Source organism: Sitodiplosis mosellana, unplaced genomic scaffold (assembly GCF_009176505.1).
Source record: "Sitodiplosis mosellana isolate CC-2019 unplaced genomic scaffold, AAFC_SMos_1.0 Smas_scaffold_4876, whole genome shotgun sequence".
Taxonomy (NCBI): domain Eukaryota; kingdom Metazoa; phylum Arthropoda; class Insecta; order Diptera; family Cecidomyiidae; genus Sitodiplosis; species Sitodiplosis mosellana.
The window spans coordinates 1,507-17,460 of record NW_022600118.1 but is presented as its reverse complement, the minus strand read 5'-3'; the positions used below and the strand labels follow the sequence as shown (position 1 = coordinate 17,460).

General features: G+C 38.4%; 1 protein-coding gene across 1 annotated transcript; it reads left to right on the top strand.

Annotated features, from left to right (window-relative positions):
- Positions 1 to 3,051: 3,051 nt before the first annotated feature.
- Positions 3,052 to 8,582, top strand: LOC129572386 (uncharacterized). Its single transcript, XM_055452332.1, has 5 exons — positions 3,052 to 3,489; positions 3,621 to 6,202; positions 6,314 to 6,968; positions 7,119 to 7,691; positions 7,866 to 8,582. Exons 1-5 carry the CDS (start codon positions 3,052 to 3,054, stop codon positions 8,580 to 8,582), a joined length of 4,965 nt encoding a protein of 1,654 aa, XP_055308307.1.
- Positions 8,583 to 15,954: the final 7,372 nt, after the last annotated feature.

The window sequence follows — 15,954 nt, the reverse complement described above, 5'->3', positions numbered from 1 at the left end:
AATGAAAATGATTCATGAATTCAAAACCCATCCCAAGTATGAAGCTGGCTTGGGTATTGTTCGAGCTAAAATAACCGGACCAGCATCAAACGTATTGATCAATAATAAAACACCCTATAATATTTTGGGAATAATCAAAACGCTTGACTCAACTTATGCAGACCGTAGACACTCTATGTGGTGGAGGCAGAGATGACATCCATAAAACAATTCAATTTTAATATTGTATGCGACTATCACATAATTTGCTTTCGGATTGGAAAAATAATACATGAACTTCTTCATACTCTAGGATTCTACCATATGCAAAGTGTGCCCGATCGTGATAATTATGTCGAGATCCATTGGGAAAATATTAAACCAAACAAAACGCATAATTTTAGAAGCTACAACACATCATTTTTTGACAGCTTCAACCTAACATACGACTTCAAAAGCATAATTCATTACGGGATGTATGCATTTGCTGTGTATATGAATAGTCCGACTATTACAACAATTATCAACGACGGGACAATTGAAGACATGGGACAACGGAAAAATATGTCGTCAATCGATATTACAAAACTGAATATGTTCTACAATTGCGAGGCCACGAAGAAAAATCATGGAATACAACTACGTGCACAGATTTTCTCAGTGATGCTTATCACGATTCACTCTATTTTTATTGTTCGAAATGTATGAATAGATTCGCTACAATATTGCCAAAAAAAGAGATCAACCGAGGACGGTCGATTTTTCTCACATGGGAGAGTTAACATGCTACGTCTTGTCTTAATTAAAATTTCCAATTTTCATACTTTATTTCTGGAACAAATTACAAAACCAAATTTAAACTGTTAATTAAATATTACTTCACATTCAATTCTTTCTTTTAATTAATCACAATTCATATTTTGCTCAATGATTTATAAAAAGTATAAATACTTCTGTTGCCGCCAGCGACAATTGAATTTGCCGTTGACAGCGAGCACGATGGCGTGAGTCGGCTCACTCACACCGTCTCCGTGCTAGCTGTCAACACAGCCGCTCAATATAGTTTTAGAAGACCTTCAGCCAGTCGTTCTACCTCTTTCAATAGCCACACTTGTTGTTCATTAGAGTTAAGAATTTAGAATAAATTTGCACATGAAATTAGCCCAGCGGATTTTCATTAGGGTACATTGCTGCAGGTTGAGAATTGCTGCAGGTTGAGAATCGTTACTTTTTTTCACTATACGTGATCATATCGCCATCGGAATAGTTTTGAAAATCTAATTTTGAGGCCTGTTCTTTTTTAAAAATTGTTCCGACAGAACTGGCGTTTGTTTTGATACACTTCCAATACGCCCATGAATTTTAATGCGAAAACTTGTCATTTTAGTTATTGCCGAATGTCATAAAGTGATTATTTTGCATTGAAAAAAGAGTCGGGCAACCGTTTTTTTGTAGTATTTTCATTTCTCTTCACGATTCAACAAGAATTATGTGCATTTTGTGGTGTTGAAAAAAAATTGCGAGTCTCGGTAAAAATGTCTATAAAACTGCAGGTTGAGAAAGTGACTTTTTTGCAGGTTGAAAAAAGATATTTTTTACAATATAAAAGATTTTATTGTTTTTCTCGTTTATGAATCATTATTGAAGAGTAAATAAGTCATTTAAGATGACTTTTTTTCGAAAATTCATTTATTTAATCAAATTTATGATTGGACTACCATTCAGGAAATGGACAACGAATCTGATGAATTAGAGTAATTTTTGGGCTCCAAATTGCTTTATAGAGCAATAAAATCATCATAACATTGAAAGTATATCATAATTTTATAGATTTTTTTACATTTTAAATAACAATTTTGAAAATTCTCAACCTGCAGCAAAAAAAATTTTTTCGCCATTTTCAGCACCTTCAGAAATTTGACCATAAATTTTGTTTTTGAAAAGCAATTGCATATGTTTCTTGAGCAAAATTATAGCTCAAGACATTATCTATCCAACGGTACCTTAATCTCTTCTAATTTTTCACTCCTGACAAAGTTATGACCAAAACAAATAGTGGTAGCCAACCTTCAGCAATGTCCCCTATAAATTTCGCCATTTGGTCCTTCGAAAAGTGAGGTGTGGGATTTTTTGCTCTGGATTTCAAAAAAATCAATCGACACAGTGAAATTGGATTTCGCTATTGCGTTTCAATAGCATCGTCGGTCGCCAATACCGAAACGAAAAGACATTGTTGTGAAATTGCCGGTGGAGTGATACACAATTTTCGGTGATTCTTTAGCAGCAAATATTCAACAAAAAATTATTCGGCCTAATAAAAATCAGACACAGCGGCTTCTGTGATCATTTCTGTGCTGTGGCATCAGTGTAGTTGAAAGAAAAAGACAAAAAAAGGGGAGAAAGTCTCACTCTCGCTGTGTGTGTTGTGCATAGTAGTTGGAGCAATCGCCGCCATTTTTGTTGCTGTATCTTGTATACATTCTAGCGAGCGGAGTCAGTGTGTTTCGACGCATAACACAAATCGTCGCAGTAGACTTTTTTCATTGTCCAAACAAAGCAACCTTGTTCTGTGTAGTGAATTTCAGCGAACAGAATACCGTTTGAGCACAAATATCGCAGTTTATAAACAAATTCGCATTTCGACATTAGTCACAGTGGTGAGAAACAGGCAGTGAGATTTGTTTACCAATTTCTGTGGGTCAGTGAAAAAACTCTCGCATTTTCAGCGGTAAATTTGTCGGCGACAAAGCACACATTGCATTTCGTTTGCAAACCGTATAGAGCATTGGTTATTCGGAGTGTACAGTTTCGTCGCGTGTGCGGTGTGAAGCGGGCGTTCAGTGAGTTTCTCAATTCAAACCAAATCAGTCGCAATTGTTCATCGAACCGTCATAGCTGAAAATATAGCATTCCGTGCAATTAGCCAAACAATTTTTATTTGGAGTGAGACTCCTTTTCTGCGATTTTTTGGCAATTTATCGGACGGATAAACATTTATTGAGCGTAGTTCATTTTGATATCGACACGTTGAGTCACACCTTCTACAGTTCTTCACGTTCGAGACATTTTGAAATGGGTGACGCAAAAACGAGAGCGGATACTCTCGCCAGCATCTCTCGAATGTCGGCATACTTCGAGAGCAATGAATTTCAGACCGCAGATTTAGTCGCTTTGGAAACGCGGTTGGGGCGTTTGGAGAATTTGTTCAAAAAGTTTTGTGACGAACGTGACAAGTGCGTGGCCCAGACCGTAGATTCGGATCAGGCGGCAGTAGACGCAAACCGTGACGTCATTTCAAATGCCGAAGATTTGTATCTGGAATTGAAGGCAAAGTTTGTGCGCAAAATCAACTCACTCACCAATCCATCACCAACGATTCCAGCTGGCGTTCAGCCAACGCCACCGGGTTCTCCTCAAGTGAATCGCAGTGCACCGAATTCAAGTGCTGTTGGGTTGCATTCAACAGTCAGTGCATCGCCTACTCCACCAACTGGACATTCAGCAGCACAAGTACAAGTGGATGATTTGTTGGGTCTCGGCGGTGCGGCATCACTTCGGTCCAACAACCTTCAAATACTCAGCCATCGGCTTTTGTCTATCCATACCTCGGTCCGTTAACCGGGTTGGAATTTGCGACACAGACCATTCCGAAATTCAGTGGTGTTGACGGCGATTGGCTCACATTTCGCGACTCATTCCGGCAATTGGTACACAATAACGATCGTTTTTATCCACTCGCCAAATTCAACGCTTTGGCGTCGCATCTCACCGGCGAAGCATTGACGCACTTGGAGGGATTGCCCCGAACTGACGAATATTATCCAATCGCATGGGATATTATCCTCAAAGAGTACGACGACCCACAAAAAATCTCGGATTCACTTCTGTCCACACTCGCCAAACTCAAGCCAGTGCCATCCGACAGCAGTTTGCCATCGTTGCGTTACGTACTGAGCAAGTTTCGTACTGTGACACGCCAGTTGCAGGCATTGGGCACAAATTTGGAAGCGTACGACCAAATGTTCGTATTTCAGTTGACCAGTTTACTGGATACAAACACCCGATGTGCATGGGAACTCGGTCGATCCAAACGGACCAGCTCTAAATTACCCGATTTGTTCCAATTTTTAGACGATCGCGTAAAGGGTTTGGCTAAAGCCATGCAAAACCAAAGCAGTCGGCATACTGCACCGTCATCACAATCTTCGTACAATCAAAGTAGTCGGCCTACTACCTCAGCTCATCAATCACAGATCAAATCGGTCGTCGTCAAAAAAGTGAACCAGGTCTCCGGTGCATCCGACACCTGCCGTTTTTGCAAGTTAAGTGTGCACAATTTAGATCAGTGCGAAAAATTCATCAATTTGAACCCATACCCGCGTTCACAGAAAGTTAAAACATTGAAAGTGTGTTTTGGGTGCCTAAGTGACCAGCATTTCCTTGAAGCTTGCCCCTCTCTGCCTTGTTTGCACTGTAACACTGGCAAAAAGCATCACCCGTTGTTATGTTTCGTTTATTGCGATAACCAAAAGAAGAAGGAAAAGGGATTGGTATGCGCAGCAGTACTTCTTGAATCGGACTACGAAGAAATCGAAATAGACGAAGACGAGGAAGCATTACTCGGTACTGCGATGGTTTTAGTAAAAACTGCCTCGGGTGACCTCTTACCTGCGCGTGCGCTGATGGACGGCGGCAGTCAAGCAAACCTGATTAGCGAACATTGTATGCAACGGCTTGGGCTACCTCGTTCTGCTCGAAATGTGTCAGTATCGCCAGTCGGAAATTCAAATCGGTTGGACGCACGCGGCATCGTGCGCCTAGTTATGATACCTCACAACACAAATCGTCACTTCCAATTAACCGTTAGCGCGCTAATTATGGGCCGAGTAGCATCAGTCATGCCTGGCGATCCGATCGATATTGGTGATTTACCTGAACATGTGCTGCAGGATTTAGCTGACCCTGCACTACACAAATCTGGCAAAATAGACATTTTGCTTGGCGCAAATGTCTGGAGCCGAATCGTCATGGCTAGCCTACACGCCAGTCAAAACACAAATTTGGTGGCTCAATTGACTCGTTTTGGTTGGGTGGTTTTTGGCGGCCTCCAAAACCCCGACAACGGCAATTTCGTCGGTATGGTCGAATTGCACGCACCAAGAAATGATAAGCTCAACCAAATGTTGCAGCGTTTTTGGAAAATGGATGAATTACCCAAACGTCATCATCGTTCGCCTGAAGAAGAAATGTGTGAGAAGATTTTTGTGGAGGGATACGAGCGCACAGAAAGCGGCCGTTTTTGCGTTCCAATTCCAATTCAGCCAAATGCTGTGCCACTGGGCGAATCAAAAAAGCGTGCTTTGCGTACATTGCGTTCAATGGAAGCTAAATTTGCTCGCAAGCCTGAATTCCACCGCAAATACGTCGAATTTATGCGTAAATTGATCGACAAAGGAATCATGGACCCATTTACCGATGTGAATGAAAATGCACCGCATTATTTTCTGCTGCATCATGGCATTGAAAGCAAGAAGAAAAAACACCGTACGGTTTTCAACGGATCAGCGCCTACTTCATCCGATGAGTCATTCAATGACATTCAAATGAAGGGTGAAAAATTTCAGGATAATTTGGTCGACATTCTGCTTCGCTTCCGAACGCATCGCATTGCTTTGGTTGGAGACATCGAGCAAATGTACCCTCAAGTATTGGTAAAGGAAGAGTTTCATCAGATGCAATTGGTTTTGTGGCGAGAAGATACGAATCAACCCATCGTCACTTATTGCCTGACCCGCGTTATGTTCGGCATGCGGTACGCCTTACACTCTGCTGTTCGTGCTTTGCAACAGGGTGCTATCGAAGCTGCACACGATTATCCAAATGCATCGGCTGTTGCTCGCCGAGATTTTTATGTTGACGATTGCATGACTGGCGGCGATTCTGCCGAAGAAGTCATCGACCTGCGGGCACAACTACAAGAAATGCTTCAAAAGTCGGGTTTTCCAATTAAGAAATGGAGTTCGAACAGTTTCAGCGTCATGAGTTCCATTCCTGATAGCGATTGGTGTTCAAAAACGCTCTTCGAAGATTCTGAAACCGAAGAAAACTCCGTACTTGGTGTTGGTTGGGACGCAATGCTCGACAAATTGCAGTTTTTCGTCGACGAAAATGCTTGGGCAGAACGGGTTACCAAAAGAACAGTCACCAGTGACGTTGCCAGATTGTATGATCCGCTCGGTCTATTGACTCCTGTCATCACTCGGGGAAAAATTTTCATCTGAGAATTGTGGATCGCAAATCTTGACTGGGATGACAAATTGCCCGACGAAAAAAGAAACCGTTGGCTTATCTTCCGCGAGACTCTGAAGAAAGTAGAACTGGTTAGTGTTCCTCGATGGATGGGTTCAGTAAGCAACACCGAGCTCGAATTACACGGATTCTGCGACGCTTCTGGATTGGCATATGCAGCGTCAATTTACTACAAAGTCAAAGATCCATCTCGTGGCATTCGATGCGGCCTACTCACGTCAAAATCTCGTGTTGCACCCGTACAATCGGTTTCGATACCGCGCCTCGAGCTATGTGGCGCGCTATTAGTAGCACAATTGATGAAATCAGTGCACAAGGCGCTCGGTGATCGGCATATCACCACCCATTTTTGGTGTGACTCTCAAATCGTTTTGCATTGGATTCACAAGGCCCCGTGTTTGTTCAAAGAATTCGTTGCCAACCGAGTGTCGGAGGTTCAAGCGATTACTCTATCGATCAGAGCCGTTTGGCATTATGTTCCAGGCGAATGTTATCCGGCAGATATTGCGTCTCGTGGCTGCGATGCAGCAAACATCATCAACTTTGACCTCTGGTGGAACGGACCTAAATGGTTGCCATTGAGCATATTCGATTGGCCTGCACAACCGGCAAGTTTGCCCGCTGCACTTCAGCCAGCAATGCAGCATGAACAAAAGGGAGCCACTGTTGCTGCGGTCACGGTAATAGAGTCGTGGATGTTGAACAAATACGAAAATGTGAGCCAATTGATTCTGGTTACTGCATATATTTTGCGTTTCGTTTGAAATTGTAAAGCTGCTGTAGCCGAACGCAAGAAAAATGGTTTTGCCAAATCAGTTGGTATCGTACAGCCGCTATCGCAAATCCTCGAAGCTCTTCTACTCAATCCGGTCACACGTGGAGAAATCGCTGGAGCAGAAAATTTTTGGATTTTGCAAACTCAGGCGTCGGCATACGCTGAAGAATTGCAATACCTTGCCAATCGTACCGAGCTGAACAAAAAGAGTAAACTCGCCAAATTATGCCCATTTTTGGACTTTGATGGCATTATCAGAGTCGGCGGTCGTTTACAGAGTGCAAATGCATCATATGATGAAAAGCATCCAGTAATTTTACCCGGAAATTCCACCTTCGTTCAAATGCTGATTCGCAGAGCTCACATCACTCTCATGCATGGAGGTGCACAATTGGTAACACGCTGTTTGCGGCAGAAGTATTGGTTCATCGGTGGTCGAAATGCAATTCGAAGCACCATTTTTGATTGCATCGTATGTAAAACGCATCGCAAGGAAAATGGGGGTCAACAAATGGCACCGCTCGTACAGTCTCGCGTCAACATTGTTGAGCGGCCTTTCACCGACATCAGCATCGACTATGCTGGGCCATTCGAACTGAAACGATGGAGTGGGCGGTGCAAAACGATGGTAGAAGCATATGTTTCAGTTTTCATATGCATGGCCACCCGCGCAATACATTTGGAATTAGTGCTCCACCTCACCACCGACGCCTTTATCGATGCATACGAGCGCTTTGCAGCCAGACGCGGGCACTGTCGCTCAATTCGATCTGATAATGCGAAAAATTATGTCGGAGCAAAGAACAAACTCGATCGAGTATTGGATGTATGGAATCGAAGCGCTCAAGCCAGCATATTGGCCAGTCGCGGCATCGACTGGCATTTCATTATGCCCCGATCTCCATCACAGGGCGGCAGCCACGAAGTAGCAGTCAAACTGTTCAAACATCACCTCAAGCGGGTTATTGGGGTGCAAAAATTGTCCGTATTCGAGTTTCAATCGATCATCACAAAGATTGAAGGATGTTTGAACTCACGACCGTTGGGAATTTTGAACGAAGATGCCGATGACGAACTCGCGCTCACACCAGCTCATTTTTTGGCTGGTAGTTCATTTGAATCGGTCCCCACCGATTTGCCCATCACCGAAAACGGTACATTGGCAACCAAATGGCGCCAGTTGCAACAAATTCAGCAACTATTTTGGAAGCGATGGCAAACCGATTACATCAATTCACTTCAAGTTCGAAACAAATGGCTAAACCCCAAAGAAAACATTCAAATCAACGATATCGTAGTGGTTTGCGAGGACAACATGCCACCAGCTCAGTGGAGACTGGGCCGTATAACCGCTACTCACCCTGGCGCAGATGGTTTAGTCCGAAATCTAACCATCCACACCGCAACCGGGTCAATCAAGCGCGCCATTCAGCGCGTCTGCAAGCTGTTGACGCCGGAAGAAACAATTGGCCTCAAAGATTCGGCTCCCCCCCAGGATGTTGCCGCCAGCGACAATTGAATTTGCCGTTGACAGCGAGCACGACGGCGTGAGTCGGCTTACTCACACCGTCTCCGTGCTAGCTGTCAACACAGCCGCTCAATATAGTTTTAGAAGACCTTCAGCCAGTCGTTCTACCTTTTTCAATAGCCACACTTGTTGTTCATTAGAGTTAAGAATTTAGAATAAATTTGCACATGAAATTAACCCAGCGGATTTTCATTATAAATTTCGCCAACTTCAACATTCACATAAGAAGCAGTTCAGTTTGGTATATGAATAAATGCACATAGTGCACCAAACATACGGTCGCCCCAAATCGGCACACAAAATTCCGTTTCTCACACAAATTTTCTAATTTTGACATAATTTTTCCGATTTTTGACTCAAATTCACCAAAAATGTGCACTCAATTTTTTTCATTTTTGACTCAAATTTTTTAAAATCTCACACAAAATTTATTTTTTCCACTCAAATTGTGCAACTCAATTTTCTGAAATTTGACTCAGATTTTTCAATTTTTCACGCAAAAATTATTTTTCCCACTCAAATTTCTGATTCGCACATAAATTTTAGAATTTTGACTCAAAATTTATTTTTTTGACTCAAAATTTATTTTTTTGACTCAAAATTTATTTTTTGGACTCAAATTTACGAATCACACATAAAATTATTTTTTTGACACGAATTTCATATTTTTCACTCATATTTTTTGTTTATCTTTAGTTACAACTTTAGATGAATTTTCATATCAAGTATTAGTATTTTACTAATATTTGACCATATTTTAAAACTAAAATTATGATTTCAATTTGAAGAAAACACGCACGCCGTTCTGGTTCCTTTTTTGGGTGCATCAGGATCTTCACACCGAGCGCACTTGTTCTGGTCTTATGCTTCCTTTTTACCCCTTCATCTCATTTTATAAAGCTATCCCTCACTTTCTTTCATATATTTGTAACATAATAGGAGTATATATAATTCTAGTATAGTAGATAATAATTGTAACAACATTTTAATGTAGATGGACAATCATCTGCTGATTAAATTTCTGCCCAAAAAAACTATTTTCATCACATATATTATATATAACTTATACATATTATTTTATAAATTCTCTGTTGTTATTTCATTGGGAGGCATTAGGAATTCCCCGCGCGCGCGATTCCTCTTCCACCACTCTGCGTTTGGCGCATATGGATTCCTGGGTTTCCGCCACAAAGAGAAAGACTCAAGTGAACTAAATACACTGTGCGGCATTTCTGATATAGAATGAATAGTGCGCGACTTTGTGCACACAAAATAAAATCATAGTACATTCAGTAGAATGTAAAATATACAAATATTAGTTAAACAAACATTCCTTATTATCACCAGAAATCGATCAAATTCGAATGGAATGATAATTTGTCTTTGAAATGAAATTTCATTGAACGAGCACAAGTTTTCCAGTTGTGCTAGATAGACAAGGGTTCCACTAAGTGATCAATTCAGATACAAAAATCCATCTCTCTCTATCTGTTCATCAACAAATATCAGGACTGAACACTTATAAATATGTTAGGCATCGGAACGAAAATATAGAACAAGAAAAAATTTGAGTGAAAATTGTGAAATCTGTGTCAAAAAAATAATTTTATGTGTGATTCGTAAATTTGAGTCAAAAAAATAAATGTTGAGTCGAAAAAATAAATTTTGAGTCAAAATTCTAAAATTTATGTGCGAATCAGAAATTTGAGTGAGAAAAATAATTTTTTCGTAAAAAATTGAAAAATCTGAGTCATATTTCAGAAAATTGAGTTGCACAATTTGAGTGGAAAAAATAAATTTTGTGTGTGATTTTAAAAAATTTGAGTCAAAAATGAAAAAAATTGAGTGTACATTTTTAGTAAATTTGAGTCAAAAATCGGAAAAATTGTGTCAAAATTAGAAAATTTGTGTGAGAAACGGAATTTTGAGTACAATTTTTTTTTTAGCCAAACATACTAGCTGTTCTCATTCATAGTGCACCAAACATACTAGCTGTTCTCATTGTTTTATTTGAACGATTCATCTCGTTCATTAACATAATATTATTAACGTATCACAATAAAAAATCAAAATTTAATTAACTTTGTACCTAAATTGGATATGGTCGATGAAATATAATTTAAAACAAAAATTAAATTACAATTTAGTAACGGTTGATGAAATATATTTCAATCATATATTTAATACCTAAATTGGGGTAGCGGACATAGGTTCCCAAACGGACCGGTCCCAAACGGACCGGACTCACGTACCGACTGACCAAATTCACGGACCGACGGACCGGACTCACGGACCGACGGACCGGACTCACGGACCGACGGACCAAATTCACGGACCGACGGACCAAATTCACGGACCGACGGACCGGACTCACGGACCGACGGACCAAATTCACGGACCGGACTCACGGACCGACGGACCAAATTCACGGACCGACGGACCGGACTCACGGACCGACGGACCAAACAATGTTCATTTACATTTGAAAATAAATGCTTCTTTTTGATTAATTCTTCTACAAAGTATTTGCCACACATTCCTGAATAAACATATAAAACACGACGCATTCGTGATTCATTTAATCGAGAACTAGAATGAATGAATTTTGGTGTGAATTTTACAATTTTGCATGATTTGGACGAAAAATGGCTCAAAAAGGTATTTCAATTAATATTTTTTTGTATACTCTAAAGTGACGTAGTAAATGCTTCTTTTCAATTACTTCATTTACCATACATTCCTGATTTAGTTATAAAACACGATTCATTAATCAGCACCAAACGGTTAATTAATCAGCGGTTTTTCACTTATGGTGTGAATTGTCATTTTGTTTTTCCGGCTCTCGATTTGTGAAAATTACGATATTTGATTTAGAGCCTTTGATTCAGAGCTTAGAGAATGCTTCGCCAAGTAAAAAAACAAACACAACACAGAAATCAATGAGATTCACAACTTTTTGCTTAATTTCGTTCAAAATTTCAAAATTCCACAAGAAAAACATGATCATTAGTTGATAAACGTGAAATAGTAAAATTGTTATCATGATAATTCCCGAAGAGCTGGAAAAAATGCCTTTTCGAAAAATCATATAAAACCAGCGATGGACTGTACGTGTATATATTCCGACGAAGCAAGGTGAAAAAGCGATAAAGCGCGCGTACACGTACAGTCCATCGCTGAACCATTCATTTGTGTTAGTAATTTAACGACGATGTGTATGCGCACACACTTCGTTCGAACGAGTGCGGCTGCCGCTGTTGCCGACGCAACGAAATAACTGATATTCCAACTATCCAGTGGATATTACATATCTATATTTCATTGTTTGAAAAATACTTACACGATAGTCTTCTCAAAGAATATTCTCAAAAGCGTAGTGTCATTTCATCTTGAATTGATTGAGATAGTAAAAACATACGATTTATTTGAATGTATGTTTATTGTTAGATTCTTTATTCAGAAATTCATTAAATAGAATTGATTTAAATATGAATAGTAAAGATTCTTTTGTAAAGAAGAAGTAAAGAAAAGAAAATCATGAATATTTTGATTACATTTCTAAACGTGCAAAAAAAGCAATCGATTACAATATTTTCTTCAAAAAAGTCTTCATTTCATTTGTTAAGTAGTTCGACAAATGAAAAAAAAGTTTTATGACTAAGAACATTTAAATTGAGTCCACTGGGAACAATATCTCTTTCATTCACAATGCAAATTGCACACACTTTCGTGATAGGGGGAGATAAAGTTTGACGACAAACGATTTAGCAAAGTCAGTTTGAATGTTCTTCATCCAAGTCCATTTCTTCTTCTTCGCTCCATTCCTCCTCTTCACTCTCTTCTTCTTCTTCGCTCTCTTCATCCCATTCATATTCTGAATCGATCGATTCGTCATCGGATGCCATAGCATCGAGGAAGTCCGCTACCGATATTTCACCTGCTGTCAACTGTTCAGTCAATCGTCGTATTTTATCCTCGCGCTTTTGGTCGATCAATTTGCGTCGCTCACTTTGTGTTTGACCATCTGGAATGTCATTGGCCAACCGATACATTGTGTCGGCTTTGCGACTTTCATGGAGTTTTAAATTGCAGGCGAATTTGAAAATGTTCGCTCGTTTGGCCACCGTTCGATTTAAACATGAATTGAACGACTCCAATGATGAAGTCGTTCGCATGTTAAGGTTTATTACCGACTAGCGGCCTCGCCTCGCTTCGCTCGGCTTCGGCGCTAGGTCGCTTCGCGACTCCCCGAAATTGAATGTTAGTCTGTATCATTTCGTATGTTCAATACTTGTTTTTTCAAAGCAAAGACGATTTTCTGGGAAAGTTGATCCTTTTTCTGGAGTGGAGACACGCGATATCTGTCTTTTTGTTATCAATTGATTCGGATTAAAATGAATCTCGAAAGACAAAAGTAATATATAAATCTGTTATTTAAACCGCGAAAATTCCAACATATACACTAACAAAACAATTAACGAAAATTAGGACAGACGAACATTCAGTTTCCAACTCGCTTCGCTCGGCTCGGGCGCTAGTCAATGCGTCGCTTTTCATCTTTCAGACATCAACTATTTGCAATTTCCTCTCATTCCATTTATCTATTCAAAGTCTATTGATCATTTGTTATAAATTTATATCAATATTTCGAATGGTTCTCTTTTCTCCCCATCCTTCAATCATCACCTAGTGTTCTTCGATCTATTCTCTCATTACCCAATCATTCACTCTTTCACTTTCTTTTTCTATTTCCCTATCGTTCTTTCTGTATTATTTTTCTCCCATATTCTGTTCTGTTCTTTTCTCTCTCTCTCTATTTCTCCTGATCTCTTATTCTCTCGTTCTACTGGTTTTCAATATCTTGATTTGTTGTTCTTTCTATTTATCTTTCATTGTCTTACTCGACATTTTTCATTTCACTCATCATCATCACTCATTATATTCACTCGAATTCAGAGCTATTTTCTTTTCCACCGCATTGAAGAAAGCAATACATTTTCTTTATTTCAAAATGAATACATTGTCTTGACGTGATAACAACAATAAACATTTGGAAACCATTAATACCTTTCTGTGTCTGGTCGTTTTCAAATCAGTGTTTCAAGCTTAAACAATTCTCCTCCAAGCTAGTCTATCTAAAGCCAATCTACTTGTTTCTTTTCCCCATTTTAACTATCTTTCATTCAAAACAAATTTCACGCATGTATTGTTTGTTTTGACGCGAATTATGAATTATTTCAATTTATTTATTTTTACATGAAATAAAATCTCTTTTAAAATAATACGCATATAATATTTCATTGCCATCAATCCACATTAATGTACGTTGTATCGAGAAAAAAAATTGTTTCTTCAAACTTTTGAAAATTTAATTCGAAAATCAAAACTGTTATGTGAATCTGCTATTTAAGCCGCGAGAATTCTAACGACATATTCACCATTAAAACCAACCCGAGTAGCAAATTTCCCCTTTTTCTCGGTTGCAAATGGGTTACTATAACTTAAATACAACTCCAAAGATGTTGCAAGCCGATCTTTGTAACGTTACAATAACCGTATTGTAAGCTGTTTAGCCGTGAGGCGGGGCTTATTTGTAACAAATTGGTTATAATTCGGTTATATTTCGATTTTAGTTATGTTATTATATCGTTGCAATAGCCATGCTCATAAATCGCATACTGTCATATAACCAAAATATAACTTTTTTTATAACCAAAGAAAGTTTCAATAAAGTTACTATCGAGTTTCAATTTGAATGTTCATTCTTCAATTCATTCCTTTCAACGGCATCATCATTTATCTCTATCTTTGCCAAATTCAACTTGAAAAATATTTAATCGCTGGGCAATTACATATATATGTGTGAGAATGAAAATATTTTGCCGATTTTGAACATTTTCAAAATCGAAATTTTACAACGAATGTCATTTTGTCGTCAATAGTGGCCACGATAGGCTCTTAAAATTCACGCGCCCTTCAAAAAATGCAATTTTGAGAGAAAATGTGCAAAATATTTTTTTTCAATTTTTTTAATTTTTTCGTTTAACTATCTCAAACCATTTCATAACGATTTATAATGTCAAAATTATAATAATAAGCTAAAACGCAATGTTAAAAATGCATAAATATATGATAAATTCGATTTTATTTTCGAAAGAAGAAGCGCATCGATGCGCAAAAAATTCCAAACAGCAGTAAATATGGCGATTTTTACTGCCATTGTTACTAAAACTCAAATGTAACTCAAATAGAACCTTGGAATTGTTGTAACAATACTGCTACATTGTAGTAATGCTGCAGGAACTTCTTAGCTTCCATCTAGACTTTCATCATATAAAAACACGTTGCAAAAACATTTCGGCAACATATTTACAACTTGTGTTATTCAAGTTGCATTTCAGTTTTTGAAATGTTGTATAAACGTAAGAGTAACAAATAAAATTCTATTTTGCGTTTCAATGTCAAACAATATTTTGGATGGCAGCATATTTTTGAACAATTCTCTACATTTTTTCTATAATTTCCATTCTTTTTTATTTCATCCCATGACAGTTTCAATGAAATTAGTCTGTTTTTGTTTTGTTTTCCATGATTTTATTTTATTGCCACAGAATTTTGATTAGGCGATGTATTCCTTACGGTAAGAATTCTAATGACAGCCAAATTTTATTTCTTAATGCAACATACCTACATTCAATATGTTTAGTTGAAGTAACCTTACTGTAACCTCTATATAACATGAATGTAACTTAATTATAACTTGAATTACGTTATTGTAACAAGAAAGATAGTAATGAAGTAGTTTCAACACAAGTTGATTTTTTTGTGATTTCTCTGTTTTTATTGTAATGATTGGTTTTGGGTTGGATGAAATCTACCACGTTTAACGTTCTCAACGTTTTCGAAACTCATTAGCTTGGCAAATTCTTCAACAGGAATGGCATTCTTGGACCAAATGTATGAATGTTTGACAAGGTGAAATGCACTGACGTATCATGGTTACGTATGTAACCAAATCATAGTTGCAGCAACGTTACAATAAAGTTTTGAGATTATGAGTTATCTGGCAACCAGTTGGTAAATTTGTTAAAATATTTCTCCTTTTCTGCAACTTAAAAATAACTTTTCTATAACTTATATATAACAAAGCGGATGTCTTGTTACCTAAAAACCACATTTCAACTGTTCTATAACATATTTTGTTGCCAATAACTGAATTGAAACCGATTTATAACAAATTTTGGTTGCAAGCCTGAGATTTTTGCTACTCGGGATCTTTTTGCTTACTCATGACTGTCGGATTCTCGGTTAACGATAGATCGTCTGAATGTGAATGGTCATATTTTGAAGCGCAAACACACTC